At 36.2% G+C, this 15,061-nt stretch overlaps 1 protein-coding gene across 1 annotated transcript; it reads left to right on the top strand.

The window, feature by feature from the left end:
* The first annotated feature begins 1,761 nt into the window (after nt 1-1,761).
* Nucleotides 1,762-9,966, top strand: LOC113232132 (glucose-1-phosphatase-like). Its single transcript, XM_026466769.1, has 3 exons — nt 1,762-2,844; nt 5,545-5,783; nt 9,750-9,966. The coding sequence occupies exons 1-3, from the start codon at nt 1,762-1,764 to the stop codon at nt 9,964-9,966; spliced, it is 1,539 nt and encodes a 512-aa protein (XP_026322554.1).
* The last annotated feature ends 5,095 nt before the right edge of the window (nt 9,967-15,061 follow it).

Below are 15,061 nucleotides of genomic sequence, written 5' to 3'. Positions count from 1 at the left end.
TATACCGATTTATCGGATATCGAAGTTATAACAGGTAAAAGAACTAGTATTAATTGCTATTTCGGTAACTACTCTAGCAAACCATAAAGTTTTTAATGCCTGGGTCTATCATTTAAAAAAAATAAACAACTTCAAAAATACCACACGACAATCGTGAGTGTTATTGTTTGGTGTGGTGATTTCGGTGTTTATTTATTGAAAACATACCGTAAGTAGCGTTTTTTAAGTTTACCCTGAATATAAATGTTTATAATCTATACTTTAAGGAGTAATTTCAAGGTAAACGTTAGAACCACTCAAACGGTATATTATCATATTTATCCAAGTACACCAAAAATTTAATTAATGCTTTTTAAGTGCAGGATTTGCGGTGTATTACTGCATTACATTTGAGATGTTTTTGTTGGTAGTACGGAGGTTATTTATTTAGCAATGCAGAATAACAATTTTTATTTATAAATTCTAATTTGCTAAACCAAATAGCCGCCATTTTGCGGTAGGAGGAGCGCATCGCGTGAGCGGTTAGATCCAATGCAATACTTAAACTAATCACCATTGATTTAAAAGTAACTACACTACCAGAGATTTAGGCACGTGGTTCGACACTGAGCTCGCTTTCCGAGAACATATCACAAAAATTTATAAATCTTCCCGCAAGTGTCTCGGTTTCGTCTTAATACAGTCAAAGTCGTCAAAAATCAACCTCATATCGTGTCTTTTGTATAACTCTTTTGTTCGGAGCAAATTGGAATGTAACGCTATCATTTGGAACCCCGTCCATCACAACCACACACAAACATTAGAGAAAATTCAGAAGACAATTGCTCTAAATTTATACAAGAAGATGTACGGATATTACCCCTTACTTTATTATCCCACAATATTTATTTTAGGTATGGTAAATTATTGAATGACAGAAGTGTGTTGCAATCTGGCTCTTGTAACTTATATGTTTCGTCTGGTACGGGGAATAATATACAACCCATTTTTGTTGTCCAAGGTAGGCTTTATGGTACCTAGAACTAATCTGGTGCGACTTCATCGAATCAGGTTATTTGCAGTACCTATCACACGATGTAGAGTGAGTGAGATGGCCCCTCTGACCCGAGCACTTAAGTATCTAAATCAGTTGCTTAACTTTGACTCCTCGTTGGACCTTTTTGTATGCTCAGAATCAAAATTCATGTTTTCCGCAGGACGATATCTGGAGTCCTTGACCGGAGACAGAAGTATTAAGTAATAGGTATTATGTGCTAGTTTAAAATTTAATAACAAATGTATTTTATCTATTTTTTCATTAATGTTAATCTGTAATCATTTATTGTTTATGGTATTGTATTAATAATTTTATCAATTTCATATTTTATTCATTTTTGTAATTTACTTAATATTGTTTGTTCATTTAGCTTTAAATCTTACTCTTGCGTTAGGGTTGACTGTAAGCAATATGTAATAATTAAAATAAATAGATAAATAAATAAATACAGATTGTAACAGTACATTAAACGACAACAACTAATTACTCTAATAAACATAACAAATTACTTAGAAGGCAATTTTAGTCGGTCAATTGTTCTCATATAAGTACAATAATTATCTTCTATTTATTTATTATTCAGTCACGCATTGTGGTCGGAAAGAAATTTTAGTCACAAGTGTACGGGTACTGCAGTATGTACGTTTACTAGAGAAACAAAATTAATACCAGTGTTAAAAAAGTTAAATATGAAAATAATACTGACAAAGCTTTTATTTTTAATGATGCTAACTGTGCATAATGTAGCAAGTGACCAGCTAAAACAAGTGGTTGTTTTAGGAAGGCATAACATAAGAACTCCTCTAGCAAATTTAAAAATGTATACCTCAAAAGAGCAGCTCAAATGGAGTCAAGAGAATGGCTTTTTAACCACTAAAGGCGCTTTGTTAGAGGAGTATTTGGGTGAATACTTTTCTGATTATTTGAGAAAAGAAGAGTTGCTAACGAATGAATGTCCAAACGATTCTTTAGTTCACGTATATGCTAATATTTATCAAAGAACAAGAAAGACAGCTGAGCACTTTATTAGAAGTGCCTTTAAACAGTGTAATATAACAATTAATGTTAAACCTAACATTACAAGTGATCCAGTTTTCTATCTTGTTATACTAAATGATACGGAGAGTTTTCAAACTATAGCGCGTAAAGAAATGCAAGAAAAATTGGACGAAATGGATCTTAAAGACGCTTACATGAGATTGAACACGATCCTGGATATCAAAACCTCGTATTTATGCAAAGTTAATAGCTTATGTGATTTGACAAAAGAAAATGATAATATCACCTTGATATATGGGGATGAACCTAATGTTATAGGACCTTTAAAAATTGGGAATGAGATCACTGATGCACTACTAATGGCTTATTATGACGGAGAAAACTTGTCGAAGATTGGGTGGGGACAAATACAGCCGGAAGACTGGAAACTACTGGCAAAGTTGACAAAGAAGCATTTAATGGTACGCTTTGGTTGTACACATGTAGCAAAACATATAGCAAAACCATTATTAAACTACATTAAACAAGTATTCTTGGAGGAAAAACATAAATTCACCTTGTTAGTTGGACACGATTCCTGTATTAATTCTGTTTTAACTTCTATAGGTGTTGAACCATATGATTTAGCTGGTCAAAACGAATATACTCCTATAGGAGGTAAAGTTGTATTCGAAAAGTGGTACGACGACGTTGACTATTATCTGAAAATAAAATACGTTTATTTATCAACGGAACAGATAAGACATGGAGCCAGAATATCAGAGGATAATCCAGTACATAAAGTTTATTTGAAATTGAGAGATGTTGAGGTTAATAATCATGGTCACACTTTATTTACTGAGTTTATGAAAATTTTAAACAATTTGTTATAGAGTAGTTTCGTTCTCAAATACGTTTGCACGACTATGTGTATTGTATTTGTTCTGAATTACACCTTTATTTACCATCGATAAAAAACGAGAGTTATACGTATAAGAATGACACACGGCGATAAACGGTGATAAATTTAACGGTGATAAACGCGCGTTTTATAGGCGATTGCATCGATACAAACGCGCGATTCCATCGATGCAATCACCTGTAAATCCTGAGTGTAACGATGCAATCGCGCGTTTGTATTAATGCAGACACGTGCTTGCATCGTTGCTTAAAATCTCGCGTGTGCGTAAAGGTTGACGATTGGCGACTGCATTGCTGCTGCATCGCTGTTAAAAGTGGCCATGTGGAAACGCTCTTAAGACTCAACTCACACTGGCGCAGAGTCGAAACGTCGCGACGCTTCATGTTTTTCGCCTATAGCATATTCATCTCTATTTTCCCATTATTAAGGTACAAATTTGTGTTATGCAAATACGGAAACGGCGTCGACGCTTGGTTGAAGTCGAGCAGCTTCACGCGTCGACGCGCGTCACTTGAGCGCAGTAAGGCGTCAGACGCCAACCACGCTGTGATCCGGGCGCACTAAGCGCACGAGCGTCGCCGAGCGTTGTAGTTTAAAAACAGGACGCGACGCGACGCTTCGATTCTGCGCCAGTATGAGTTGAACCTTAGCCTTTCTGTGTGTACCTGTGTGTGTATGTCAATCTGTCTGTGTCATCGTAGTTTCCAAACGGATGGAGTGATCTCAAAGTATTCTTAGCTGAGCTGGATGAATATTTTCTTTATAGTTTATTGACCAAAATACAGAAAAAATACTTATTTACTTATTACAAGCTTCGCCTATAAAAGCCCTTCCGGTTTTATCCACGGCGAAGGACAGATCCTATCTCAATTATCTATTTCAAGGTCATCGGCTCTTTTACAGTTTCTTACGGATCTCTGTCATAAAATGAATATTTATTTATTTACCTGTTTCCACCAGTACGAACGATTTGAAATTTAATATACCTATGACGGAAATCCGATGACGTTACAATGATAAGGACAGTACCTATGCCTCATATTACTTATAGTAGAAATACTGTATTTGGGATCACTGATTTGGTATCGACAAGTTGTAACATTACAGATTTTGTTTCTAATCGTTTACATCGACTATAGCCGACGCTTACACTTGAACGCTCGACAGCACGCATTTGCTGCAGATGTGCAGTCCATCTGTTAGCAGTCATCAGTCAATCAGTCGAGGCAAGCAACTGGAAGAATCTATAATGCAGTGTTATGCTCATTTACACCGAGACTTCTGCTTGCCGAAGGTGATGCAGTCGACTCGCCATCTGCCGTTTACTAACTAAACGGGCTAAGTGACAAAATCATTTTTGGAGATATCATAAAATAACACAACCCAGTTTTAGAATATTGAAATTGTTAGATGATACCTCCGCTATATTCGGGTCTATTCGAGAAGTCGAACACGTTAACTAATTTTAAATGATTTTAAAAGAGATTTTTGTGCTCTATCGTTTGCTTTTTAAAACGTATATTTAACCCTTTCTCACTTACCCGCGTTTTAGTTAGTGGACGGTAAATTTACACCCAGTCGTTTGCTGTCTTCGGCTACTACTTCTGGATTATTTCGCCAATCGACTGCGGCGGCAAACTACTGTCGTCAGATAACTTAGCGACGACTGGGTGTAAATAGTGTCACCACAAAGCAAAATATCCTATCTACAACATTTAGAGCTCAGTCGATGCTCTACACTATCTGAGCTCAAGAGCCGACCTTTTGGTTCTGAGCCTTCTTACGCTGTTGGTGTTCTAGCTCTCGTAGGATCGTTAACGTTCGGTGGACTGTATTTGTTTAGGTTCTTGATCTGGATCGATGGGGTTCTTGCTCTTCTCGGGATCAGGATCGTAAATGAAACACTTGTTCAACTGCTTATTGACTACTAACTACTACCTCCTTTATTGCTCAAAATGTTCCTACTTAAGTACTAAATCAACTCTCTCATCTAGTAGAGATGTCGGCGAGTAGGCGGTCGGCGCGGTGCGCGGGGCACGGGGGGGCGGCGACTCCGTACGACGCTGAGTGCGGGGTGCGGGGAACGGCGACGCGCTCTCGGTTGGAGCGCGGGGCGCGGAGTATGTGTCTCGGTGTCCGTAACATATGCATTCATCAGAAAAATGTAGAGAAGTTCCATCTTTTTCATTGAAATTCGTACTTATGGAACGCATTTAAAGATTAAATTGGCTTGAAAAATTTAACTTAAAACGTCATTCTCTAATGATGCAATAAAAAAGTCATACCAATATGAATTTTACAGATCACTGGTAAATGTTTTGTTTCTTTAACACTTTTTTCATACTGATCTACTCAAAATCATATAGGCAGTTGGTTGGGGGTCAGGTATTTATTTATTCATTAGCTTACAATACATTTTTGCTTAATTGACTTGGACGTTCTACATTGTAAATACAACAATTTTAAGTAATGACGGCAATCTCAAAACAACATAAACAAACTATATTAAAATTTTCGACAAATTAACATACATTTAAATGGCGTCTCATGTACTCAAAGCGCAGGCCACATATCCGTACACGTAGCGCTCAATAGCATTATCGTAAAGGCCTTCACCAGCGCTAAGATACTTTCAGATCTCGAGCCCACTGGCATCTGTCGCAGTGACTGTAAGATACCTGACGGTATGACTATCGAACCATGGAAGCCAGGGAGACAGCAAGTGTGGGACGCAACCTGTGTGGACACTGTAGCCCCCGCCCATGTCCTTGCAAGCGTGGGCGGCGCAGGCCTTGTGGCCAGAGCGGCCGAGTACCGCAAAAAGCTCAAATACGCCAACCTTGCTCAGTACTACAGGCCTTTTGCGGTTGAAACCCTGGGTCCCTAGGGGCCACAGGCGAAACTTCTAGCGTTTGAGCTGTCGGATCGCCTCGTAGAAGCCGCCGGTGACCACAATGCTGGCAGTTATTTTCGCCAAGAAGTAAGTTTAGCAATTCGAAGGGTAAATGTTGCCAGCCTTCTGGGCACGATGCCCCAGGAAACGGACCTCGATGAAATTTTCTATAAATTTTATTACTTTTTTATGTATCTACCCGCAATGAATACTAATTTAAATCACATAGCAATAGAATACTGTATTCCTATTGAGAAGTAGAGTATAGGAACTTAGATAATTAAACTTATTTTAGTTAATGAATTTACTTTTGAAAGATAATATCGATTATTATCACCAAATGTATCTAAATCAGGACTGCTAGCATTTCTTTCGTGGTATGTTTTACACATTCTTTTAATAGGCGATTGATATCGGATATCTTCAAGCATCGACTGTACTTTTTCTCCGTGTTCCATAGCTGTGGAATGAGCTGTTTATTATATAGACAACGCAAACCTAATACGCGTAATTTTTGAGCTAGAATTGAGCTTAACCTAAAAATAGACCTTACATTGCCACACGCCGACACTTTCATAAGGCCTTGTGCAGCGTGCAGTTTGCGACGTATTGTCCTAATATACTCATTTCGAGTAATTTGAATGGAGAGTAAAAAAACAACATAGATTATTTTTGTACACAGTCATGATTTTTCGCACTCTTTGGTATGTACAATAAAGCCATGTGTGAATGTCAAAAGCACTTTTATTTATGTCATTACAATAATACTTACAAGAATACACAATACCAAGTGATGGGACCGACAAATCGTGCGCCTGGTGGTAAGCGACACGTCTATCCATCACATTTACAGTGCCACTCAGAGCTTTAAATCGCAAAGATCTTAGGGGCACTGCCACTGCCAGTCACCTTGAGACATAAGTTGACAAGATCCATGTGCCTTTAATTTCACCAGCACCTTTATAATGCCGTTTGAACGATTTTTTACAGTATAAATCTTACCGAATAAACAGTGGCGCAATGGTTAGGCCATTTATTTGAATTCACACGGTGTTTGTTTTGCAAAAAAAACGCACACAGCTTAATAAGTTTATCGAATACGCAACGGACTTGTCAAACAAATCGAATGAACTTTAACGTATTCGGTGTGCACGTGCAGTGGCGCATAGTACCTATTAATGCATCTCTTTCACACATCGAACAGTCATCGAATAAGCGGCGTCTAGTATAGAAGTATCTTTTGGAAGGCACGCATAATTTTATTAATACCATACCAATTTTCAAATGTGTGTACGCACTGCTTCTTGATTCATTGGATGAACCCAATATCTTCTACGTCCTAATTTTGATTCAAATTGGAATCGATCTGATCGGGTAGTCTCGAGATCAGACGGGTTTCTGAGCGAGAAGAAGAACCTGATTCCTATTATATCTTTCTAATTTGTCAGTTACATCAACTATTGTTCCGATTAGAAATGTCAAAAGTTTCTCTTCACTTGTGAATCGCAATTATGCGCCTCGACTCGGAAAACACGCAGTTTCCGATCGGGAGAGGCAATTAAAATCAAGCTGCTGTTCTTCCGGCAACAAAGCCGTTTGCGTCTTCTATGCCAATATAAAAGTGCAACAAAGCGTGGATCCATCACAGACGTGTTTTCAAGGCGATTGCTCAAATTCAAATTCAAATTCAAAATAATCTTTATTTCATAGGTAAGCATTATTACACTTGAAATCGTCACAATGGTTAAACTCTACCGCTCATTCGTCAGGCAGATTCCCCTGAGAAGAATGAGCAACAAACTCTAGGGATTGCTCTTTGTAAATAACATTTACAATATTTTTTTATTTGAAACATCAGATTGAGACTACCTCCATGAGCTAAACGGGTTACTACCACGGATTTTTGTCATCCAAGTACGCAGAAGTTGTATAATAACCTTTAGTATAAAGTTTTTGTTTCACTATAGTTTTAAACCTCGTGAAAGGCAAATTTTGTATATCAACCGGAATCTTGTTATAGAAGCGTATACATTGCCCCTTAAATGATTGTTTGACTTTGTGAAGACGACTATCAAGAAAAGCTAGTTTATTTTTATTCCTCGTATTAATGTTATGTCTGTCACTATTTTTCATAAAGAAATTACTATTCCTTTTAACATAAATTATATTTTCATAAATGTATTGTGAGGCTAGCGTAAGAATGTTAATTTCCTTAAACTTATCTCTCAAAGATACTTTGGGGCCCAGATTGTAAATTGCCCTAACTGCACGTTTCTGCAGGACAAAGATTCTATTGATATCGGCGGCATTACCCCAAAGCAAAATGCCGTATGTCATTAGACTGTGAAAGTAGCTGAAGTAAACCAATCTCGCGGTTTCGACGTCTGAAAGTTTCCTTATTTTTTTAATCGCGTACACTGCAGAGCTGAGCCGTTTTGACAACTTACTTATATGGGGACCCCATTGCAATTTAGCATCTAACGTTATACCTAGAAATACAACTGTATCCACAAGATTCAATTTTTCGTTTCTAACTACAATGTTTTGTGTACTGTATTGCGGCTACTCGTGTTTTAAACGCATGAACATATATCGTCAGTTGTAGGATCAATTAACGTAACCACCAAATGGGCGAAGATGAGTTATATATACAGTTCGACAGGAAATTTGGCCCAATCGAATGGTGCTGTTAAAACAATTATATCTTGAAAAAAATAGCGGTTACCTTACAAAAAAACGAAGATTCATTGGTAAAATAACACAAAAATTTAGTGTATGATAAGGAAGGTTACGTTAATGTAGTAAGACCCAAGGTCTTACTACTAAATTAACGTAATGACTATGCCTACAAAAACGTTGTGTTGTTATATCTATGGTTGCAATACAGTAATCGCTAAAACTTTTATCTGTTACATTAAACTCACAGTTATTTAGAATAAATAATTATTAGTTACTTTAACTAATATCGTATCTTTTTTTCAAGAAATGGAACTTAGATTAATATTTTTATGTTATTACAGTAACTTGTTACTCAAACGTGGAATAAAAATTACGAAACAGGATATTTAAGTTAAATGGAAATGGAATTTACTTCCCTAGTAATATTTTAAACCCAAAAAATACTTACTTATACTTATATGTATAACAAGTTTTGATATAAACCTTAGTTTCGTACTGGTTAGAAAATGAAATAATTGTATTCTAATTACATTTCTTTAACGTGAATATGCACTTAAACTATGATATTTTTTACACATATTTGACGGTAAGATTATATAGGTGATTGACTTAGCGATTCAAGTGAACTATGTATTGCCAGGACATACGTACATGCCTGTTGACTCCATGCATAGTGTCAACGAACGTTAGATACTAAACCTTATTTTGTGGAGTCCTAAACAAATGGGCTACATTCATACTTACCGCGCTAAAATTTCCGCGCCCATACGATGTTAAAGTCTTAGGCTACGTCGATTTTACTGGTTGACAAATAATTAATTACTGGACAAGTATTTACGGCTAGAACTAGGCCTAATAAAAACTTGAAATTAAGGGACATAAGGATTGCAACTTTAAAAAAAAACAAATTTAAACGTCATGAAAATTAAATACTCTATGAAAGAAGACGCTGAATATTAAAAAATTCCACTGGACCATGATACAAAAAAGAAAATAACCGGACTAAAAGAAAAAAGATGCAGTAAAGATTCATTATCAACGATTAAAACCCGCATTGTAGTTGCCAGGAGTGCTTTTAATTCTATGAGGAAAGTATTATGTTGCCGTTGTCTTAAGATTCCTTTGCACACTCGACTTATTCAGTGTTACATCTGGCCAATACTTCTATACGGATGTGAGGCCTGGACAATAAAAGAGAATCTCAGGAAACATATTGAAGCATTTGAAACGTGGGCCTACAGAAGAATGTCGTCCATGATAAGGACTCAGAATGTCACCAATGAAGAAGTTCTGCGACTCGTTGGACAGAAGCGTAAACTTTTGCAGATCATCAAACAGATAAAAGTTGCATATTTGGGTCGTGTACTTAGACGTGACAAATACGAGCTTCTGCAACTAATAATTATGGGAAAAGTTGCTGGTAAAAGGAAAGCTGGTCGCAGGAAAAATTTTGGCTGAGGAACATACGAGAGTGGACTGGGATAGCGAGTGCCGCTCAACTATTCAGCCTCGCCAGGAATAAAGATAAATATGCTAAGCTGACTGCCAATCTTCACTAGTTGGAGAGGCACCTTAAGAAGAAGAAGAATCAACCATTACCAATACAATCAATAAAAAAAGGCTTTATGCAAACCCAGTAACTATTTCAGCAAAAAAATACCATGATTTGAAAAAACTATGTAACGATAGTGTGATTCCCAAGCAGTACGTATATGGGTATGGAGCCCCTTAGCCTACGGAGAGACGTTGGCTCTCTGTGTGTGTTCTACCGTCTTTATAATGGGGAGTGCTCTAAGAAACTTTTCGAACTGGTGCCACCGTCTCGGTTATACCATCGCACCTCCCGCCAAAAGAGTAGAGTCCATCCCCACATCTTAGATGCCTGGCATTGTAAGATCACGCGGGCATCTCGTTCGTTCCTTCCTCGAACCTGCAAAATGTGGAATGATCTTCCTCCTGTAGCATCTCCCTTGCGCTATGACATGGGGTTCTTCAAAAATCGCGTTTACAGGGTTCTCAAAGGCTGGCAGCGCATAGGCAGCTTATCTGATGTTGCAAATGTCCATGGGCGCCGATGACCACCTCCTATCAAGTGGCTCGTCTGCTCGTTTGCCTCCTTCATTACATAAAAAAAAGTACGTTCAAGACTATCTGAGCCTCCCTTATATGTTGACAAAATTGATATCCTGACATCGATCATCAAGATCTAGGTGAGTGCAATAAAAACATCGAAGATGACATACTAGATGTTGAGAACTATGTACTTGAATCGACTGAAAGAAGCAAAAGGAAAATAGCTGGTAATGAAAAAACAGGAACGGAAGAAAAAACGCAATGAAGAAAAAGGAATTTTGTAGCCAAATGTTTGGTAAGAAAGGATCGGGGTGGAAAATGAAAAGTATCGTGAGAAAACAAATGAAAATAAATTATTTGTAGGAAATGAAACTATTTTTCCGGATTTAAATCGCGTATATTTGTTTTTTCAAACAAACCGACCTATTTTTTCAAGAAAACCTAAGAACTCGATATAAATTATTTGGTCAGAAAAAGAAAACTCAAGGGAAAATAAAGCATGGGATATAGCAAGTGAAAGGCAAAGGCAAACGAACCCAAGACTGGCGGCAAAAAAAATTACTTACATACGCTTGATAATTATGATTATTTTAAAATTTTATATGCTTTGTTTTAATTTAATAGCCTTTTTGATTTATGGTGTTTAGATTAATGACAAGATTTTATATTGATATTGATATATATATATGAATAAAACTTGCACTTTTGAGATAATATTATTTTGTATGACTTTTTAGTTTCAATTAATAAAAACTTTCGTGTTACTTCGAAGCGTTTTGAAGGCGTTAAAAACCTAAATTCCTTAGTGAACAGTATATATAGTGCAAGTCACAATTCATAAATGTCATGCGAGATACGTTAAAAATTATATTATATTTTGTCAGTTACGCCATAGTCAACATTCAATGTTATAAAATATTGCAAATGTATATATATATGATGTGATGTATATATATTTTTGTAATATTCTTAGTGTTTAAAATAAATAAATAAATAAATAAATAAATAGCGTGTAACGTAACGTATTTGGAACAAGAAAAAAATCTTTCAAACTATCAGCACTAGATTTATGCAATTAGATTGGGTTAAAGGTCCTTACAATTGTAAGAAACTATGTTCAAACTTCATACCAATAAGATGAAAGCAAAAAAGTTATAGCAATTTTTCAATTTTTTTTTACATCTGTAGAAGATTATATTCCCTAAACACTTGAATATCCTTCATTTTACGCGGATGAAGTCCAGAGAACGATGGCTAGTTTACTATAAACTTAAATCAGTCGCACAATTATAACAAAATTAATAAGATAAGATATGCAGCGTTAACAGCGTAATAAATTTGTCTGTTTCTTTATCACTCAGTCAAGCGCTGCGAGCAGAGAGAACCGGTAGTCACAGCCGAACGGATACCGCGCGGTTAACGCTCGCGAAAATTTATTTCCGGTCTACAAAATTCAAAGCACTTCCAAAGAAGTGTAACGTTGAAATAATGCCGGCAAAAATATTATTCTTCATCATGGTAATTGCGCATTGTGTATCAGGTGACCAACTAAAACAAGTGCTAGTTCTAGGAAGGCATAATATAAGAACTCCTCTAGTAAATTTAAAAATTTACACTTCAAAAGAGCCACTCAAATGGATTCAAGAGAACGGATTTTTAACCACCAAAGGCGCTTTGTTAGAGGAATATTTGGGTGAACACTTTTCGGAATATTTGAGGAAAGAAAAGTTGCTAACAAATGAGTGTCCCGACGATACTTTAGTACACGTATATGCTAATGCTTATCAAAGAACAAGAAAGACAGCAGAGCATTTCATTAGAAGTGCTTTTAAACATTGTAATATAACAGTTAATTATAAATCTAATGTAACAACTGATCCAGTTTTTCATCCAATCGTACTAAATGATACGGAGAGTTTTCAAACTATAGCGCGCGAAGAAATGCAAGAGAAATTGGACGAGTTGGATCTTCAAGACGCTTACATGAGATTGAATACGATTCTGGATATCAAAACCTCAGATTTATGCAAAATTAATAACTTATGTGATTTGACAGAAGAAAATGATAACGTTACTCTGATATACGGAGACGAACCAAATGTCATGAGACGTTTTAAAATTGGGAACGAGGTCGCTGATGCACTGCTAATGGCCTACTACGAAGGAGAAAACTTGTCGAAAATTGGATGGGGGCTAATGCAGCCGAAAGACTGGAAACTACTGGCAAAGGTGACACGGGAGAATCAAAATATACGCTTTGGTAGTCCAACGATAGCTAAAAACGTCGCGAGACCGTTATTGAACTACATTAAACAGGTTTTCTTGGAGGAAAAATATAAGTTCACGTTATTAATCGGTCACGATTCGAATATAAATTCTGTTTTAACAGCTATAGGTGTTAAGCCTTATGATTTAGTAGGTCAAAACGAAAAGTTTCCAATTGGGGGTAAAGTTGTTTTTGAAAAATGGTACAATGGCAAAGATTATTATTTGAAAATAAAATATCTTTATCTATCAACGGAACAAATTCGAAATGGAGGCAGAATAACAAAGGACAATTCTATTCATAAAGTTTATTTAAAGTTGAAAGATGCTAAGGGTAATAAACAAGGTCACTATTCATTTGCGGAGTTCATGAAAATCTTAGAAAAAATGTATTTATTATAAAGAATATTTTATGTTGAATGAATTTGTGAAACTTATATTGTAATTTATTGGTAATAATAACTTGGAAAGCGCAATTCGTTGTTTATTTATCATAGACCCGTGGCCAGCAGTGGGATGTATAAATGAGTTAACGATAACGACGATTGGTACGTTTCTTAAATTGTGTTTTTTTTTGGGATAATAAGTAACCTCTATAAGATATTTTTCTGTCATATCAAGCAATATATCAAAATAAAATGATATTTTACATTTCCCGATATTGCCGCTGGCCAATCAACCCGTGACCATGGAGCGTGTAATCGTTCCTTAATATCGGGAAAATAAAAAGAAATCATATCGTGGTAAGAAACCTATGAAGTCAAAATATGTTATTTTGTATTTTGATGATTTTATGATTTTATGTTAGAATACATCTCATAAAAGTTTGTGGAATGGATGTGTATCCGGGTAGTGTGTTTACAAGATATGGAAAGTTTGATGAGGATATTAAAAGAAGTGTACGACAGGGATACGCAGTAAATGTAGCCATAAATGGTTTAATGGTAAGCAACATCTTATCACAAAAAACACACATGTCCATACACAATGCTTTGCTGGTTCCCACACTGACATTTGGTAGTGAGAGTTGGGTATGGCAGAAGAAGCATGAAAGTAGAATTAAGGAGTGGAGATGTGATCTTTGAGGAAATTTTGTGGTATAAAGTTGAATGATAGAGTGAAGAATACAATAATACGTGAAAGATGTGACTTGAAAGAGGATGTGGTGACTAGAATAGAGAAAGGAATGTTCAGGTGGTTTGGGCATGTAGAGCGGATGGATGTAAGAAGAATTAGAGCCTATGTACACGGCGTATTTTACACGCGGGTGTCATCTGCGTGTATACGCGCATGTATCGCGCATTTTGATAAGAATTACTTTTAATTTTAGTTTTATTAGTTAGTTTCAGTTAATTTTTGAAAGGAAGCAGCTATATGAAATTCTAAATGCAAACTCCAGTGGTGTGTATAGGCTTCATGCTTGCAAAGCGATGATTGCACGCGTTTAAATCGATTCACTACAGAACGTCTGCACAACTTATGGCTCTTACAGATTTATAATGCGAACGTAGAGGTTTTAAGAGGACGTCTCAGAAGGACTGACATTGACCAGATCAATGACGTCCTCTAAAAGGCTGGGATCCAAAGTGACAAGTACCTATAAAAGAAGTTGTATGAAAAGTTGATGTAATTTTTTAAAAATAAATTTTAACCCATTTAGGTAGACAAAGGTTTCACCATACAGCCTCTTCAAAATTAGACGAAAGCCAAACGCTATAAAACAAAAAACCAAAGAGATAGAGTAGAAGTGGCCAAGTGTCCTTTAAATATTAAACAATCATCTTAGGCCAATTTAGCTAATCAGGAGGCAGTATAAGCGTTTGAGTAGCGGCCTAATTGATATTTTAATTAGCAAAAATACGATTTTATTTTATGAAACTTATTGTAGTTCAGTATATAGTACTCTAATATACAGTATAGGTCTGTCTATAGATCTTCAATCATTGACTTACAAATAAATGGACGACGGGTCTAATACAAAAACCACGAAAAAAATGTCCCAAGTCAACTTATTTCAACGTAGTGACATGTAAAGGAATATGAAAAAGCTAAAACGTTGAATTTAAATTGTAATGTCATCGCAGTACTGTCTAATTTTGCTTGCTTCGCTGTCAGTCGAACAAACGAAGACTAAAGCGTGAATGACGCTCTGTATACGATTTTAACGCCCTATAAGTTCGGACACTTTTTAGCGCGGACCCGACGTCCATATAAT

Source organism: Hyposmocoma kahamanoa, unplaced genomic scaffold (genome assembly GCF_003589595.1).
Source record: "Hyposmocoma kahamanoa isolate Upper Pololo Valley unplaced genomic scaffold, ASM358959v1 67, whole genome shotgun sequence".
NCBI classification, from domain to species: domain Eukaryota; kingdom Metazoa; phylum Arthropoda; class Insecta; order Lepidoptera; family Cosmopterigidae; genus Hyposmocoma; species Hyposmocoma kahamanoa.
This window is presented reverse-complemented; position numbering and strand designations above follow the sequence as displayed.

Bases quoted from the DNA above. Each gene is read 5' to 3' on its own strand.
- LOC113232132 (XM_026466769.1), top strand. From the start codon at position 1,762: ATGCTAACTGTGCATAATGTAGCAAGTGACCAGCTAAAACAAGTGGTT. The intron at 2,845-5,544 runs GTTAATAATCAT...ATTATCGTAAAG, and splicing joins TGAAATTGAGAGATGTTGAG to GCCTTCACCAGCGCTAAGAT. The intron at 5,784-9,749 runs GTACTACAGGCC...GTGGGCCTACAG, and splicing joins AAATACGCCAACCTTGCTCA to AAGAATGTCGTCCATGATAA.